The 18,175-nt window shown below is 32.7% G+C and overlaps 3 protein-coding genes and 1 long non-coding RNA gene across 5 annotated transcripts; 1 reads left to right on the top strand and 3 right to left on the bottom strand.

Annotated features, from left to right (window-relative positions):
- Positions 1–2,506: 2,506 nt before the first annotated feature.
- Positions 2,507–5,643, bottom strand: LOC112723151 (small COPII coat GTPase SAR1A). Its single transcript, XM_025774406.3, has 3 exons — positions 5,229–5,643; positions 4,993–5,124; positions 2,507–3,124 (listed from the first exon to the last, which is right to left on the bottom strand). The coding sequence occupies exons 1-3, from the start codon at positions 5,355–5,357 to the stop codon at positions 2,804–2,806; spliced, it is 582 nt and encodes a 193-aa protein (XP_025630191.1). The 5' UTR covers positions 5,358–5,643; the 3' UTR covers positions 2,507–2,803.
- A 1,658-nt stretch (positions 5,644–7,301) lies between these two features.
- Positions 7,302–8,060, top strand: LOC112723154 (large ribosomal subunit protein eL29z). Of its 2 annotated transcripts, none has more exons than XM_025774408.3 (3): positions 7,302–7,427; positions 7,517–7,626; positions 7,741–8,060. In XM_025774408.3, the coding sequence occupies exons 2-3, from the start codon at positions 7,525–7,527 to the stop codon at positions 7,822–7,824; spliced, it is 186 nt and encodes a 61-aa protein (XP_025630193.1). In that variant the 5' UTR covers positions 7,302–7,427; positions 7,517–7,524; the 3' UTR covers positions 7,825–8,060. The 2 variants fall into 2 exon arrangements, with proteins under 2 accessions (XP_025630193.1, XP_025630194.1); XM_025774409.3 differs by having other exon boundaries at positions 7,355–7,427; positions 7,523–7,626.
- Positions 8,061–9,070: 1,010 nt separating this feature from the next.
- On the bottom strand, positions 9,071–14,818 carry LOC112723153 (dihydrolipoyl dehydrogenase 2, chloroplastic). The gene is made up of 15 exons (XM_025774407.3): positions 13,923–14,818; positions 13,569–13,715; positions 13,269–13,403; positions 12,997–13,105; positions 12,242–12,366; positions 11,854–11,979; positions 11,691–11,771; positions 11,053–11,115; positions 10,892–10,966; positions 10,731–10,809; positions 10,551–10,651; positions 10,223–10,336; positions 9,952–10,065; positions 9,710–9,781; positions 9,071–9,488 (listed from the first exon to the last, which is right to left on the bottom strand). The coding sequence occupies exons 1-15, from the start codon at positions 14,235–14,237 to the stop codon at positions 9,441–9,443; spliced, it is 1,704 nt and encodes a 567-aa protein (XP_025630192.1). The 5' UTR covers positions 14,238–14,818; the 3' UTR covers positions 9,071–9,440.
- Positions 14,819–15,630: 812 nt separating this feature from the next.
- On the bottom strand, positions 15,631–17,112 carry LOC112723156 (uncharacterized). The gene is made up of 2 exons (XR_003163038.3): positions 16,698–17,112; positions 15,631–16,121 (listed from the first exon to the last, which is right to left on the bottom strand). It is a non-coding gene; the product is annotated as an uncharacterized lncRNA (long non-coding RNA).
- Between the last annotated feature and the right edge of the window lie 1,063 nt (positions 17,113–18,175).

Here is an 18,175-nt window from a genome sequence, read left to right on the forward strand (position 1 = left end):
TTTTTATATTGGTTAAATATATGTGTAATACATTGTTATTGGAAAATTAGGTGCTTTTTTTTCATACGGTGTTTTATTCAAATCGGACGGTCCGATTTGTTCGATGAAAAAAATAAATTACAAATCGGAGGGTCCGATTTGTTTGAAGAAAAAATTAAACTCCAAATCGGATGGTGCGATTTGTATTTTTTATTTTTTTTATTTGTTAAAATAAAAATCGGACGGTCCGATTTTAACATTAAATTTTTTTTTTTAATTTTCGAAATCACAAATCGGACCAATTTGTGATTGTTTGTTTAAAAAACAAAACAATGCAAACAAATCGGTGCCTTCGATTTGTGTCATCCCATAGCCAAATAAAACACCCTTCTCCTCACACCATATTGTCATACACATTTCTCTCTCCCACACCAAAAATCAAAAGCGTACAAAAATAATGTCGATAATCTGGAAAATAAGTACAAGTTCCAAAGGCATAAAATCTACCGTTGATGTATCAATACATTTATTTATCATTCTTCTTACAATTTAATGAAATATAAATGTATTGATATATCCACGGTTGATTTTGTGCCTCCGAAGCTTGTACTTGTTCTCCATGTTATCCATGTTATCAACATTGTACTTGTACTGCTGTCATATAAGACATTCCGTTAATCATTTAACTTTGACCTCATGGTGGGACTACATTAAAGTTAAATGAAACTTTTTTGAATTCAAATAAGATACTTTAAACCTTAAGGACCAAAACATATAAGGGACCAATTTAGTACTTTACGCTAAAATTTATTATCTAAATAAATCTAAACAAAATAACCACCTAAATTTTTCATAATGTTAGTATATCAAAATTAAAATTTAAACAAAAATGTAAAAAATTAATTTTTTAAGATAATTATTTATATAAAAGATCCTTTTATATAAAAATAATAATTAATAATTAATAATTATTAAATTGAGGCCTGCTACACATGATACAAGTCTTTTTGGCTTACAAGTCTTACAAATTGGCACAAGCCCAACAAAAAACACGCATTACACTCTCACATTCAAGAGTAAATAAACGTATGTTATTCAACCACTTTCTGTTTCTAAAGCGTGTTACTCACCATGCATTATAAACACTCTTCTTCTTCCTCCATGAAAATGAGTTTCTTGCCAAATTTGAAGATAATGGAACTTCAGAAATACACTTAAATGATTACAGAAATACACTCAAACGATTATAGAAATACACCCAAAGAATTACAGAAATACAGCCAAAGGATTACAAAAACTACACCCAAAGAATTTAAGAAATACACCCAATATTCGTTGAAGTACACCTTATGCATAATTCAGAACTCTTTCTCTTTCTCCTCTTCATCTTCTGCTGCTTCTTCTTCAAAAACGATTTCAGAGTTTGATGTCAAAAAACAATGGAAATCGAGAATAACGAAGAAAGAAAACAGAGAGAAAAACACATAAATGAAGAAGGAGAAAGAGAAGTGAAAAACGTGCACTAACGGTTGAAGAAGAAGAAAGAGAAGGCAAGAAACGAAAGAAAAGAAGAAGAAGAAGAGGAGTGCAGTAATGGTTGAAGAAGGAGAAAGAGAAGGCAAGGAACGAAAAAAAAAAGAAGAAGAAGAGGAAGAGGAAGAAGAACGTGCGCAAGAAGAAGAAGAAGGTGCACTTGTAAAGACTTGTATAAAAAAATGCTTGTATGTAGAGAATTTTTCTATTAAATAATTTAATATATTTAAAATTAATTTGGATTGATAAATTGAATAATTCATTTTTCTGATTAAACAAGTGTTTGAAGGTTTAAATTTTGTCTTTTACATATAACAACTCTTCATGACCCATTAATTATTGACCTATCGACCAAAATACATAACTGTCTTAATCTTAACTATTATGTTCACATTTCATGTGGATAGCACCATTTACATGCATGGCAATAAGTCAAAACTTGATAAGACATCAACAAAGAATGGTGCATGACAATTAAACTTGAAGAAAAACCGAAAATGGAAAAGGGGAAGACAACAAAGTTACACGTATGTGAAAATTACTTGTATGTGAATGAAAAGTACTTGTGGAATCAGGGCAAGACGAATCACTTGTACGAAAAGCACTTCTATATATTCTTTCCAACTGGTAAATGGAGTATGTACAGTTGCAGCCTGATTGTGTTCCAGCCTCGGAGGAATTAATTGAATTGATTCTACAAGCTATGTTTTTTGCATGTGACCTAAGTTTGCGTGTAATTTTGATGAGGCACTATTAGATAAAGTAATTTAAATAAAGTAATTATTGTGTTTTGGTTTTGCTATGATCATTGTCTCCATGAATATGATGCACAACCAATAATACTTCAATACATTACAACAAAAGGCGATTAATTATTCTATTTGGCATTTTTGTGTGTTTTAGTCATCAACTCAGTTTCACAACATGCTAACATGCGCAAAACGATGTTGATATATTAGATTTCTCTCTATTTCAAAATCAACAACACAGAGAGTGGAATATAATTTTTTTTTTCTTTCTAAATTTATTGGTGACTTCTCTCTTTCTCCTCAGTCATACCACCTTACAACAGAATCCAATGTTTCAAAGGAGAATGAATATGCCCCAGCCCACAAAAGAATCCCTAAGGATACAAATTGTAATACAAAATAGTACTGGAGTTGTATCAAATAATCCAATCAAATCCAAATCACCAAAACCAAACAAAGATAAAGCCTCCTCTGATGTAACTGCAGACAGTGAGTGCTTGTTTGTTAACCTGGGAAAGGGGAAGAAAAATGATGCCCAGGCTCTACTTTATATATTGAGAGACCCATTTGAAACCATCGCCATACCCCATCTTGCGGACAATGCTGCACATGAACACTTCAAGAGGCCGAACATTGGACTCTGTAAGATTGACCTTTCCCTTCCCCGTGGTGAAATTGGTCAGGCCTAGATGATATCGTAGCTCTTCTTCCGAAGCAGCATATGGAATGTCAATCTTGTTGCCTAGCACAAGGAATGGAACATTTGCTAAGGCTTCATCTGAAAGCAATGCATCCAGTTCCTTCTTCGATTCAGCAAACCTCTCCTTGTCATAGGCATCAACTAGGTAAACTACAGCATCAACCTGTAAAGACAACATACATGTGATGTCACAAGCAATAATAATGAAAAAGAAAAAGAAGAATTATTATGCAGCATTGCAGTCATCGCAGATAAGGCATGGCACACATGTTTCCGTATAGTGAATACATCTATCCAAGAGCGTTTGTTCTTTGTTGATAAAGAGATCACCAACCTCAAGAGGTCAGCTTATAGCACATTTGACATGCAAGTAATGCCAGATGAGGCAAGGAAAGATGACTGAATCACAACCTGTCGATGAACACGGTGTGCTGACAGCTGATTTATCTAAACACTATTAGTCCCTTAAATTATTTTCTACAAATAGTTTAATCCTAAATTTTAAATCGTAGTACACTACTCTCTGAATGTATAAACTCATATCAAGTAAGTCCCATTTAGGGACAAAAAATAATATGAAAAGGACATTTGATGATGTGTTTTATAATTCATATGCAAACTCACTAAATTTCAGAGAGTAAACCGCAAGGGCAGAACATGTCGGGGAGTTGGATCATGTTAGTAACCTAAAATATTAAAATAACTGCTTCTTGGAATACTTCAGTAGGTTATATCAATTTATTAGAAAATCTAACAACTAGATCGTTATAGTTCCATGCATCTCATTTATTCCTCCTACTCTTCTGTGTGCTCTTCTATATCCAACTGATCTGGAAGAACTTGGACATATTAGGAAAGCCTAGTAAAATGCATTCTGCAAGTGAGTGTTAACAAGTTCAATTTCCACTGTCAGTATTTGCCTCCCATGAATCACAAAAAACACAAAAGGTTCCACCTGGGATTATGAAGGCATAACTGGCTGAATCAGGAAAAACATATGAATATCAAGCAAGTTGTAAGTTGGTTACAATATATATTAAAGGGAGTTTGGTTTAGGGTATCAAAATAGTGAATTTATAAATTGGATTTTCATATATATGAAAATACGGTAAACAGAGAATATTTTAGAAGCTAAGCTAACTTTTCAACTTATAAGAAGAGCTGAACATTTTTTTTGTGTTTTTTTTTTGGGGGGGGGGGGGGGGGGGGATGTGAGTTCATAAGATAAAACAAACTAATAAACAGAGTCCAACAAGTGAAAATTAAAGCAGAAAATATTGCAAAGAGCCATAACCTTAGAAAATCAAGCAGTTATTTTCCGTTAGAATAGATGAGCTATCTACAGACTACATGGACCACTGTGTCTTGTTGTAAAGCATGTCTACATGGATCAATCTACATCATTGTGTCCTATCAATAGATAAATAGGCTAAAAAATTTCAAATGTCCCATAAAAGTGAGGGCAGCCAAAAAAAGAATTCAAGAAAAGCTGGTCTATGAATCTATGATGAGGAAACCAACCAGAGTTAAGAGTTAAAAGAAAGGCATTAGCCAATCATATCAAAAGCAATTGGTATCCAGGCTGAAGATTAGCACGTCTCAGGCTTCAATTGAAAATCAATCTAAGAAGCACAATTGCTACATCACATCCAACTGAAAAGGAAATTCCACTACGGCTCTAACCAAAACACTTGTAAACCATGCACACTCTGGAAACAACATAATGCTGATAAAATTTAAGGTTAGTATGTTTTTCATTGAAGATTTGACAGGAATCCCTACACAAATAACAATAAAAAAACAACAAATCTGCACATAAAAAGCAGGATATGCATGCATCATATAGACATCTATATTAAATGACAACCAAGTACACATTAATCCCTATTATAAATACCCTCCCGCAAGCCACATAAAGATATCCCATTTTCAAAAACTAAAATCATTTTAAAGCTGCATTATCTTAAAATTTTTCATTTAAGAGAGGAAAAAAAGTCAAAATTTGATAAACACAAAGGATTGATTAATGACCTTGGCGTAATAATCTTTCCAGACTCTGCGGGCAACTTGGTGACCGCCCAAATCGAAAGCTTTGAACTTGATCTTCCCAATGCTCAATTCCTCCGAAGTGGGGTGTTGGGTTGGTTGATGTTGAACTAATCTCTGCAATGACATGGAAAGAAAATTTAAATTTCATTTTTAAACCATTCAGAATCACACACAAAAAAAAAAGATTAGGAGACAGGGAAATTGTTCGATGTTGTTACCTCATCTTTGAGCATGTGAAGGAGGGTGGTTTTTCCGGCATTATCGAGACCGAGGAAAAGAATCTTAGCTTCTTTCTGCCAAAGACCGAGGGAAGCTAGAATGCCGTAGAACCAGTCGAAGAGAAACATGGTTTTGCTTTCAGCGTGGAGATCCAAAGGGAAAGTGGGAAATGGAGAGAAAGGTCTGTATGAATCTGGGGAGAAGAGAGTGTCACAGATCGCTGCTTAGTTCACGAAATTATGTGAATGACAAAAACGAAAGGAAGCCACGCGATCGATGAGATCCCACACCACCATAAGTCCTCAATTGTCTTTTCACATCTTACATTTGCATTTGCTACCCCCATTAGCCAATTACCAATTTGCCACCAATACAAATCCTCCGCATGTCCTGCTCTGCAAATTTACGATGCGTATTTTTTTATGGTATTTGTTTAAGCTACAATAAGGGTGTATGACGATGGTATTTTAAGTTCTACATTCTAATTAATAAAAAACAAAAATAGGCTTCTTACTATTAGTTTTTCTATTTATGGATTTTAATTTCAATAAATCTATTATATATTACTAATTTTACAATAAAAATATATCATATATTTCTTCTTTTATTATAATTGAAATTAATTTTTTTTTCCAATTTTAAAGAGTTATCACTTTCTTTCTCTTTCTAATTTTTTATTTCTTTTATTTCTTCTCTTATCTATCTCTCTTATATGTCATTATCAATAACTAACTACAAATTTAAAAATTATAATGTATAAAATGATATTATCTAATTATAATTAAAATTAAATTAAAACTAAAATATAATTATTATATTACTAATTTAACAATAAAAATATATCACATAACACTCTCTTATTAAAATTAAAATAAAATATTTTTTTCTAAAATTAATAAATTTTCTTTTTCAATCATCTTGTCTATCTCTCTTTTTCTCTATTTTTCTCTACCATTTATATTCTATATATAATTTATAATTTATGTCTTATATTACTAATTTTTTTTTTGGTAACTTCTTATACTAATTTAACAAATCAAAATGTTTCATGAAATATTTTTTATTATAATTTAAATAAAATATTTTCTTTTAAAATTAAAAAATTATCTCTCTCTTCTTCTTTATCATTCTCTCTCATTCTCTATCTCTCTCTTTTTATTTTACAAAAAATAAAATTAATAAAAAATAATTTAATTAAATTCATAAAATTATAAAAAAATACATTAAATTTTATAATTAAATATAATTAAAAAATAATTCTATAATATTATTTAAATAAAAATATATTATTATATGCATATATTTTTAGTTTTTTATTTAGTTTTAAATTTTAACTTCTAATTTATATTTTTATTTTTTTAAATATTTATTACATATAATTTAGAGAAAATACTAATGTTGTGATGTTGTGATTAATAATTAAAATCAAGATTCACTTATTTAAAAAAATTAATTTTAAGTTAATTTTATAACTATTAATATAATTTTTTATACTAATATTTAATTATATTTTTATATACAGAAAGAGAAATATATTATTTTAAAAAATTATGAAAATTAATTATTTTTATTTGTGTAACAAACTTAATACTTAATCAAATGTAAAAATATATACATTAAATTCTTTCAAATTTTAGATAATAAATATTAAAATTAACTATTAATAAAGAATTAAACTTTTCTGTATAAAAATAATAACTAAAAAACTCATTATTTGATTTTTTATTTTTATTATGAAGACCCTCGTATTTTATAAATCTTTTGTATCATAATTTATACTACTGAAATAATCTATTGTGGATATAATTACTTAAGCAGATGAGTAAACTGACCATTTGACCAATCCAAATTAACTATGTTTCCATAATATTTTTATGGACCAAAATACTAGTAATGTATGAAATTTTTTTGGACTTGGATTAATGTATGGAATTTAAGTACATACTACAAACATATTACAAAAAATAAGTTTTTTACAAAGCTCTTTTTTTCATATGATTTTAAGGCGTCTTCTTATATTAATTTAACATAAATTGGGCCTAACTATCTGTCTCCGGCCCGGAAGGGCATTATTGTAATTAAGAAGACAAAATGTCCTAGGGTTTTCGCTCACATATATAAACATCCCATTTGCTTCGTTTCTAATTTCCTGTTCCGCAGAAAACCCTAGAGCTCAGCACTCCCTCTGCTTTTTCACGGTTCTTTTTTTCTTCTTCTTCTTCAATTTCTCTGCCGTAATTTCTCACCCATTTTCTTCTCCTTATTTCTAATTTGTTTTGTTTTGTAGATTCAGAGATGGCAAAGTCGAAGAACCACACAGCTCACAACCAGTCCTACAAGGCCCACAAGAATGGCATCAAGAAGCCAAAGAAGCACCGCCACACTTCCACCAAAGGGGTACTGTTTTTTCCCCACCCTTTCTTATTTCAAATTTCCCTTTAAACCTTCTCAGTTGATCTGTTTGCATTCATTTTTGTTCTAATAATATTGTGTTGTCGGCAATTACTGTAGATGGATCCAAAGTTTTTGAGGAACCAGAGGTATGCAAGGAAGCATAACAAGAAGAGCGACGAGGGATCCGCTGAGGAAGAGTAAACTGCTACTATCGAATGGAGCTATTAGGGTTTTTTCATTTAGATTCCTTATTCCAGCTCTATATATGTTTTGGTGTTAACCTTTTGTTTTAATCTAAATTCAGTAGTATAGTTCAATTTTATGGATACTTATGGTTTTTAATTAATCCCGAGATAATGATGTGCTTTGTTGGTGATTTCTGTTAAAGACCATTTAAAGTTTCTCAGTGGAATATTTAGTTGCATGTGTTTTTCTCCTATTTGATTGTTTAACTGCCGTAGAATTATACGGATATCAGAAGCCATAAGCAAACGTAGTGGGTTTCTAGGGAAATGTATGTAGGCATAATTTAAGCTTTCATCGAATCTAAATTAACAAGCTATGAATAATCCTTTGTTATAATTTTTAGAGTCTTATGATATCTCCTCCCACTCTTATAATATTATGAAATCATCGTATGATGGGTAGCAGGCATGTCATAGGTTTACTCTACAAATCTAAGCTTGGCATGTCTTTATCGGCTTTCCACTCTCTCTGTTACGTTTTATCATAGAAGTTTATATGAGCGTTATTATCGACTACAGAATGATTATAAAAAAAAAGTTCCCGAATATTTGTATCCGGTGTTCCGACGTCTATTTGTACTAAGGGCCATTTTTCATTTGAAAATTTAATCTTTTTTTTTCTCATGTTGATCATCATTAGCAATCTTGTTTAACTTTTGAAAAAAGTATTCATTACGGAATTTTTGACGACTTGACATAGCTAGATCAAGAAGAGTTATTCAAAATTAGAGGGTTTTTTAGCGTTTAATTTTAATTTAAATGAAAGGAAGGATGGAATAGCAAGATAATAAAAGAATGATGAAATGGTCTAAAATAATACTACTCAGTACTTCTTTCGGTAGTTCAAAAGCGTTTTGTAAACGTAGATTTGAGTACAAAAATCACTTCAGCGTATCAAAGCGATCAAGAAATTTAAACGTGTTTTTTTACCTTTGAACGCAAAAACAAAAACACACACTAAACGTTAGTTGTTTGTCAGGTTAAACAGAAATGAACTTTTCTTATTACTATTTAAGGTTTAATTCTGAAAAGGCTATGATTCGGGGCTATCATTGATCATTTTGGAACGGCAGCAAACTTCATTCTCTTCCCAAGCCAATTAATAATCGATAGTAGATTTGGCAAATCTATTCGAGCCCATGAAAACCTAGAATGAACTCGTTGGGAGCTAATTAGTTTGACGAAGATGTCGACGGGATTAATTTCATCAACTAATTTGGCCAAGTCTTCGACTTATGAGGAAAAAATGGGTACATTATTTTTGGGTGCAAAAACCAAGAGCTTTGTAAAGTATACCACTCTAAAGAAGACTATAATTATGAGAAGCAAATCAGTTTGAAAAATGCAACATTGAAGCTAAGCATTTCTGGAATGCACTAAAAATACTAAGAAAAAGTGATAATACTACATCTAATACTCCGCGGCTATTCATTCCATGGCTGTCGGTGGTCTCCTTCCAGCGGTTCCCTACTACAGGCTTCTGAATGTGCCCAAGTCTTCCGCTTGAAGATGAGTATTCCGGAGGTTCCTAGTACAAGCAAATTTCTTCAAAATTTATACTTTGGGGGAAGATTACACTGCAACTGGTTCACTTACTGGGATGGAAGCATGTGCTTTAACCTGCCTCAGTAATTGAAGATGGCGTGTATCAATTCACAAGATATAATAAACTAGCTGTGTATTAATAGAATTTAACCTTAAATTCACCACTTTCAGAAAGAAGTTTAGATTGAAAACCATGAACAACTCGATGCCTATCTTCACATTTTCACCATTATAAATAATTAGGTATGCTGGAATGGTCATGCTTAATATGATGTTTTAAGTAAAGGATAGCTCACCTTTGCTGACTTGAACAGCTCATCAAGAACCTCTGACAAAGTTGGATGAGCATGAACTGCAAGTTTTATGTCCTGCATTGTGGCGAAATATGATGAAATTTATCAAATAAACAGTACGACAGCAAAACACATGGTGGCCAATAACACGAACATTAATAGACTAAAAACTTTATTGATAACAAAATGTGGTGAGGGAAAAAAGAAAAACTCTAAACTAAAAAGTCAATCTGAACAAATTTTACCTGAATACGTGTTCCTAATGCTATTGCATTTGATGCTTCGTGAATGAGATCTGCTGCATGCAGACCAAAAATATGAACACCTAGTATCTCTCCATTGTCAGGTCTATATATCAACTGCATTAAAGCATAAATGACAATTAGCAATGTGTAGCAAGTCTCACACAGAGACAACAAACTTGTTCAGCACCGCAAGTTATTCCTTAGAAAAGATGTAAAACTTATTTATCATTTCGTACGCAAATAGCATCAAAGAGAAATACAGAAGTAGAACCTTGGCAAGTCCCTCTCCTTCATTTTCTGCTAGTGCCTTTGTGTTAGCTTTAAAACTTGTTTTGGCAACACTTACTTCAAAACCCTCTTTTTCACCTTTCTCCCTTGCTTGAGGCTGCAGATTTTATGTTGGTCACAAAATATAAGATCTTGATCTTCCAAATTCAAGACAAGAAGCAGAAATATTATAGTATAATATTGGGGGGAAAAGGGTGTTAGACCAGAAAACTGGAAGGAAAGTTAAGAACATATATGAAAGAGAAGAAGTCCATTACTGTAACATTACTACAGAGAATGACACATAAAATAAAAAGAAAATTCTGATATACCTCTGTTAGTCCAACCATGCTGATTTCAGGATGAGTGAAACAAGCAGCCGGAACACTTAAATGATTGAGTACGTGATCTCTTCCAGTAACTTGTTCAACAACTGTCAAAAAAAGAAATTATCGAGTGAAACAAAGCAAAATACTAATAATTTCTAGAAAATTACATCAGTTGCCAGTTACCTGAAATTCCTTGAGCACTGGCAGCATGAGCAAGCATCATTTTGCCATTTGCATCACCAATGCAAAATAAATGCGGTACCTAGCATTCCAAATCCTATGTCAGTAGCCATAGATCAGATAAAGATAATTGCTTGATTAGCACCTGAGAGACTGAGACAAACCAGCTTTCCATTTGAATCAATTACTCGCATGCGCTCGTCCACAGGAACGAAACCTCTCTGTGTTACCACATCAATCTGTAGGAACAACATGCCAAACTTTATAATCATTTCTTTAAGGGAAAACATTCTGTCCTAAAAACATTTCTGTTAGAAATGCATACATTCTCCAACCCAAGACCTTGTGTGAATGGAGCCCTGCCAGTTGCTATTAGTGCAGCATCCACCTGTACCAAAGCAGATAAGAACTTGTCAGGTTGTGATGAATCCATATGAACCGGTATGAAACAAATAAAGAGATCATTTAACTTTGAGATTTCCAGATAGTTCAAGGATCCCACAAAACCTAGCACTACAATTAGTTAAGGATTTCAGCTCATAACCTCACAGTGCTAAGTTCAAGGGGACCGCTATCTCTAAAGCTAAACATAGACAAGAAAGAAGAGTAATTTGGTTATCAATCATCATAGACTTGAATTGCCTGCCTCAGTGCAGCTTCATGCACTTATTTTGTTGATTTTATGCAAAATTGATGTGCAGTGCATCAACCACTTGTGGCTTTTGAATATGTGATTCAAGTTAAGTGGCAAGTCCTCTTGTCATGAGTGTGTTGGTGCCTTACAAAGTACATGATCAGAAACAGTTACTACTAATGAAACTAATAGTTAAGTATGAGTACATTCTTGTCCATGTTTACTCCATCTCAAATTCCAATTTTGCAATTAATAACCTTCTCCCTCCTTCCCATGGGATGATGAGAGAAATATTTACATCAAAGAGATAAAATTTTCAGGTAAATTACCTCCAAAGTGTCCTTTGGTTCCTTGGTCTTTGCATCAATGAGTTCAATCGTGACAGGTTTTCCATCCCTTGCAGGCGTGATCTATGGAAAACATCAGGACTGTGATTCATGAAAGTAGCCAACCAACAAAAATCTAAATCAATAAATTACAAGATGTAATTACCTTGCTTGCAAAAACTCCTGTATGATAATCAATATTCCGGGGGTTAATAAGAACCCTCTGAGCCAATTTTCCAATTTCTGGATCAAATCCAGGCATAAGCTGATCTAAAGCTTCAACAAAAGTAACCTGCAGAATATCATTACAACTAAATTACTAGCCTTAATAAATTAAATATTTGTTATAAATTTTGTATATCGAGGGATGTGGTTGTACGACACTCAATTATTTGTAATACTTCTCAGAATAAAAAGTATTGAGAAAGAAAAAAGCATGCCAAATATGTAGTATCTCTCTTTCAAGTTCTGTACAAGGTTGAACAACAGTCAACTATATGTAATATTTCTCAAGTATAAAAGATAACAAAAAATGTATGCCAAAGATGTACTACCTCACTTCCAAGTGCAGTATATACATCACTGAATTCAAGGCCAATGTAACCACTTCCAACAATTGCTATCCAATCAGGAACAAACTCCAGTTTGAGTGCATGGTCACTGGTAATCACAGTCTTCCCTGAAGGTGATTAGTTGGCAAATTTTCATTAGGAAAAAATAAGTAATTATACCGAATGTCTGAATATATCTTATAAGAAATCAGGAGATGACAAACAAGGTTGAATACAAGGTTGAATTTATGGACAAAAGCTAATTATAAACTGAAAAGAGAACAAATTAGGATATATGGCATTTCTGAGTTTTTCAATTTCGAAGAGATAACGACTCTTTCAGTCCACTTGATGAACTCAAGTGTCAGGAGCGTTAACCATTAAATAGAACACAGCCCTATCCCCTCTTCTAAAGATTGAATAAAGACAGTGAGTCTACATGAATCATCAAACTGACATGTTGAGAGATTAGAAAGCTATGTTTTATTGATAAATGTTTTGTTTGTTTTGCATTTGTATAGGGAAACCATTATCCCCAATTTTATTATCCTCCTCCTCGTCTTAATAAAATCCTCTTTTTTTCTAAAATATGAATCATTAAACTGACATTTGAGATCATAAATAGAATGTACTATTGTAATATACTGACCGACAATCTCATCATATAAATTCTAATGGAGACGAATAAGTTAAATACTAGTAATCAATAAAAATATCTCCAATCCAAATACTAATGTTGTGAAGTAATTGATACATACCATCAACTTCAATGCCCTTGGGAACAAAAGGAACAGATCCAGTTGCAATAATGATATCTTTCGCAGTTACTATTTTGTCTGAGGAGCCAATTTGCACTTTTTGAGGACCCTAAACAAATTCATAAAGCAAAATAATGTCAAGAACTTGGAATCTTTTGAAGTTTAAGGATAGCCTTGCTCAATAAACAAATGGTTCATTTTTCCCAAGCAATTAGGCATGACACAAATATGGATCCACAGCCCAAAATATTAACTATAGATTCATGACTTACCAAAATTTTTCCAAAACCAGTAAGTATATCTACTCCAAGTGCTTTCATTGAGTTGGTTAAGTTATTGCGGATTTTTGACGCAAGATTTATAGCATGGTCGGCAACTCCTTGTCTGTCATACCCAGCAGCAGAAACCTAGATCAAGCAAAACAAAGGAAACCAATTTACTCGTGTATCTGATCGGCCCACTGCTCTACCATGGGGCAAATACCAGTATTCCATTGCCATCACAGCAATTGACAGCACAATAGATTCAAATTTTGAAACCAAATTAACTAAGATATTATATAGCATTGTTACCTGCAAGCCCAGGGACTTCAAATGGTGATCATTCTGCAGTTCTCGCATACGACCAGCCACAGCCAAAAGAGCCTTTGAAGGAACACAGCCTCTGTTCACACACGTCCCTCCCACCACGTCTCCCTCCACAATTGCCGTTTTCAAACCCTGTAATTGTCATGTGATCCTTAAGATAGTTATACACTTATACATAACAAGTAATTTACAGTATGGTACAGTGCACCACTATTGAACCTTATCAATCTAATTATATTAAACAATTATTAGTCCCAGATAAACCCTGTCCTGCTAAGCTTACTTTTGTAAGATACTATTAAGCATTAAATAATTGAGATCAAGTTTGGGAGATCGGACCTTCTCTACAGCGTGAAGCGCAGCTCCGTGGCCGCCGACGCCAGCGCCAATAATCAACAAATCATAGTCGAAGGATTTGGGAGGGCTGCCATTGGCGGAGAGCGCAGCTGAGATGGCTTGAGAGCGGGGACGGGACGGGAGCTGAGAGGAACGATGGTTGCCGGAAGCATTGAAAGCTAATGCCTGAGGCCTGAGGCCGCAGAAGCGGAGATTGAGGGGCGTGGAAGTGTTTAGTGAGAATCTGGTGGTGTTTGATCTGGAAACTGCTGCGGCGGAGGAAGAAGGAGAGAAGGAGAGTGAGAGAGTCGACTGCATTTTGGAGAGAGAGAGAGAGAGAGAACGGAGAATGGGAATGGCGAAAATGGAAATAAAAGGGAGAAGGGAGATCTGAGAAGATATAAGACAGAAAGAAAAGGTGTCCCTCGATGAATCCGTTGGGAGTTAGGAGGAGCAAGTGAAAGAGGCGGAGAAACCAAAGAGTGGCGGATTAACCACTTTTCTTTGCTTTGTCATTAGTCATTACCCTGCCTTAACTTCGCCACTAGAGTGGGACTAGTTATTTGTAATGGGAAATGTCTCAATTTCTTTTTTATTTGATAAAATATAATTTTATATTTTATATTTTTTAAGTTACTTAAAATATATATATAAAAAATATTAAATAATTAAAATTACATTTTATAAAATAATTTTAAAAAATTGAAAAAATCCACTCCCACACCTATAATAAGTGTTTAAGAAAATTAAAATATCCGGACAAAATTTTATTTATTATAATTTGATGCTTAAATTGATATTCGTTCTGCATTCTTTTTAGCGAGTCCAAGTGTCCAACTATGGAATAGTAGCCAGTTATCAACAAGTATCCTGCTGGGCGAATGTGTTTAACTGTTTATGGTCTAGTCATGTATTGCTTTTAAGATATACATTTTTGTGGCACCTAACATTACTTGAAGATGTACTTTGTAATCTTGTATATGGGGAGAAGATATTTTGTATTTGTTGTTTTGTATTGAAAGTTGAAACAGGCCATAATCCATTTTTGATGTACTTTTAATTTATTTTTTGGATTGGACTTTCACTTAATTTGTATTCTTTGGTTATGTGGACTTTTTTTATTTAGTTTCTAAAAATGGTATCATCCAAAATATTGGCCCAATGGGCCACCTCAAACCCATAAAATTTTAGTCAAAAGTAGAAAATCTTAGCTCAAATTTGATCAATATCCTGACAGAATATTTTTTTTTATTTGATGGCATAAGCCCAAAAGCACATATACAGATCAGAAATCATTCGTGGTGCAATTTAGGATTTAGCTCAAAGCCTCAAATGATAAGTCATGTATCTCTTAAAATATTATATTCGGATTTGAATATCGACAAATATCAAGTTGTGAATAAAAATCCTTAAGTATTGTGTAAACGAGTGTATAATGTGTTTGAATTGCAATGATGTAATGCTTAATATTAAAAAATGTCCAATCCATATTTAAATAAAAAAAAATTATTCGGGTAAAAGAATCCCTCTTACATTATCATCGATAAGCAACTTATGTTTAGATCAAGGTTCTGAAAACCGAACCGATCATCGAATCGTTCTACTTACTGGTTTATTGGTTCATAGGTTCAACCTGTTCGACCGTGGTTGAACCGAAAAAACCGTTTTATAATAAAATAATAAATAAAATATAAATAAACACATGAAAATATAATTATAGTCTAATCTAAACTTTAAAATATCATTCAAATTAAAAGTACTACATAAACCAGAATGTTATAATCTCATTCAAATACAAATGCAAAAGTCAAAAAACAAAACAACCAATCAAACATAACATAGCAGCATCAAAATGATCCAAGTTTGTCATCAATCATCAACCCTACCAAGTGGAATAAGATTTTTTGTTGTATATCTTTCTAAAGAATGTACACCTGTGAATAACTAACAACCCATCTACAATAGAGCAGGATCATCATCACCGCCTTCTAAGATGTCCATGTTTAATCTTCATTTACATAATTAAACAAATATTTATATACCAAAAAATGTAATGAGAGAATCATTCAAAGGTACCTCTCCTGCAGCTTTTTTTGAAACTTCCCCCTCTGAAGCTAGAGCTCGGTCAGCACATAAATGGGAATGAGCCACATTTCCAACATAAGTGAAATCATACATGTTATTGCCATCACCAATAATGAACTGTTCAAGAGAGAATTAAAATTAAAGAATTAAAAGACTTTAAGAAATTTTCTGGTAATAAGTTACATGTGCGTATTGCTCTGTCCAAATCCCTCTTTGTTTCTGGAAGCACAAAGGTTTTCTATTATTTGCAACAAGCCAATTTCTTTCAATTCATGGATAATTTGAATCATCAAGCTATGTCCCACTCAAGATTAATTGTCCAGATTAATTAGCTACTGAAGGAGAGTACAAAAATTTATTAGGGCACTCACTACAAATGCAGTGCAAAGCATAGCCTTCAGCAGAAACTCACATTAAGAGTCAGGAAGTATGGCTGAGTATGCCATAGCATCAGCTACAAGGCTCTACAAAGCAGTAAAGTCAAGCTAATTGCTAACTCTTCTCATTCTGCTCAGCCCAAAGGGGATAGGATATAAGAGCAGAGAACAGATCGAATAAACATTAAGCCTGCCTAAAACATGCAAAAACTACAAAAATGTATTCATAACAGTTTCAGAGACTCAGAGTTCAGTTCATCAGAATCAGTATCAGATTTCATCACAAAATCATGTTCATAACTAAATTAAAAATTACCTGGAGATGAGGAAATCTATTGCTTTCTCTCAGAGCTCGAAGGACTTCACCGCTTCAACGCTTCAACGCTTCAACCGAACTCTATTGCTTTCTCTCAGAGGCAGAGCTCGACGGAGGTGACTGGTCGAAGTGGCTGAGGGCGCGACGGAGCTGAGTGCGCGATGGAGCAGAGGGCGCGACGGTGCTGACTGCGCGACGGACCCAACGGCGCCACGGAGCTGACAGCGCGATGGTGCTGACGGCGTGACGGTGCTGAAGGCGCGACGGAGGTGAAGGCGCGATGGTGCTGAAGGCGTTCTCTCTGTCTCTCACAGTCTCACTCTCTCTGACCCTTGCTTCAGGACGCTGGAGTGCTGCTAGACGAAAGGAAAGTGCGAAGGGGAAAACTGAAAAGGGAATTAGGGTTCCAAAACGCAAAACGCAGCCGTTTTGCTGCAAGGCTAAAAAACCGGCCGAGTCCCGGTTCGGTTCGACCCACCGGTAACCGGCCGATTCATCGGTTCAACGCCGATTTTCAAATCCTGCGATTTTTCTTATTATTCGAACCGGTTTTCAGAACATTGGTTTAGATAGTGGAGTATCTAAAAATTGTTCAATTTAATGTAATGCAATGTAACGAAACGAATGAAATTTGAAATGAAAATGGCTGATTTGAAGTAAATATGTTATATGATAGCTTCGAAGGCCCATAACACGAAGAAGAAGTAGTGCATTAAATTTGATAGAAAATAATAATATCACTCTTTATTTTTTATAAATTTAATTATTTTATTGATCCTTATATTTTATCAAATTTTTAATTAACTTTTTATATTTTTTAATTAAATTTTTAAATTATTTTTAATTTTGTAATTATATTATTTTTATATAAGAAATATTAAAATCAACAAAGAATATTTTTTTCAAAAAATATATAGTCAAATATTTAATTAAATTCTTAATCGTAGATATTTTCAATTTATCGAAAAATATTGAGTTAACTCTAACTTTTTATACTAAAAACTAAAAGGGACCAAAATATAAAATTAAAATAATATAGTGATTCAATTAAAAAAATATAAAGATCTAATTACAAATTTAATGAAACTATAAAAAATAATAAAATAATTAAACTTTTTTTTACAATACTGTTTTACATATAATATTTTTATATTATATTTTTGCATAAATTTATAGACAAAATGAGTGATACTATTAAAATAAGAATACTAGTACATATTCTCAATTTAACAATTCTAAATTGAATCACACAAATTTTTGGATTGATAAAATTTGGTTTTTTCAAAATAACTTATTAACATAATTTTATAAAATTTATAAAAATTATATTTGTTAAATTAAAATAAAATAAATTTTAATAAATACAAATTACTAATAAAATTATTTTTAATATTTTTAATAAAAATAAATGTACTAAAAAAGTAAAAAATATATAATAATATAAAATTGTATTAGATTTTTTTATTAAAAGAGTAACC

This window comes from Arachis hypogaea, chromosome 11, assembly GCF_003086295.3.
Source record: "Arachis hypogaea cultivar Tifrunner chromosome 11, arahy.Tifrunner.gnm2.J5K5, whole genome shotgun sequence".
Lineage (NCBI taxonomy): Eukaryota > Viridiplantae > Streptophyta > Magnoliopsida > Fabales > Fabaceae > Arachis > Arachis hypogaea.

Excerpts from the sequence above, each read along its gene's own strand:
- LOC112723154 (XM_025774408.3), top strand. The coding sequence starts at position 7,525 with ATGGCAAAGTCGAAGAACCACACAGCTCACAACCAGTCCTACAAGGCC. Across the intron at positions 7,627-7,740 it reads GCCACACTTCCACCAAAGGG|ATGGATCCAAAGTTTTTGAG; the intron begins GTACTGTTTTTT and ends CAATTACTGTAG.
- LOC112723151 (XM_025774406.3), bottom strand. The coding sequence starts at position 5,357 with ATGTTTCTCTTCGACTGGTTCTACGGCATTCTAGCTTCCCTCGGTCTT. Across the intron at positions 5,125-5,228 it reads TTCACATGCTCAAAGATGAG|AGATTAGTTCAACATCAACC; the intron begins GTAACAACATCG and ends ATGTCATTGCAG. Across the intron at positions 3,125-4,992 it reads GGAAAGATTATTACGCCAAG|GTTGATGCTGTAGTTTACCT; the intron begins GTCATTAATCAA and ends TTGTCTTTACAG.
- LOC112723153 (XM_025774407.3), bottom strand. The coding sequence starts at position 14,237 with ATGCAGTCGACTCTCTCACTCTCCTTCTCTCCTTCTTCCTCCGCCGCA. Across the intron at positions 10,967-11,052 it reads AAGGTCTTGGGTTGGAGAAT|ATTGATGTGGTAACACAGAG; the intron begins GTATGCATTTCT and ends TTGTTCCTACAG. Across the intron at positions 9,489-9,709 it reads AGCTGTTCAAGTCAGCAAAG|GTTAAAGCACATGCTTCCAT; the intron begins GTGAGCTATCCT and ends TTACTGAGGCAG.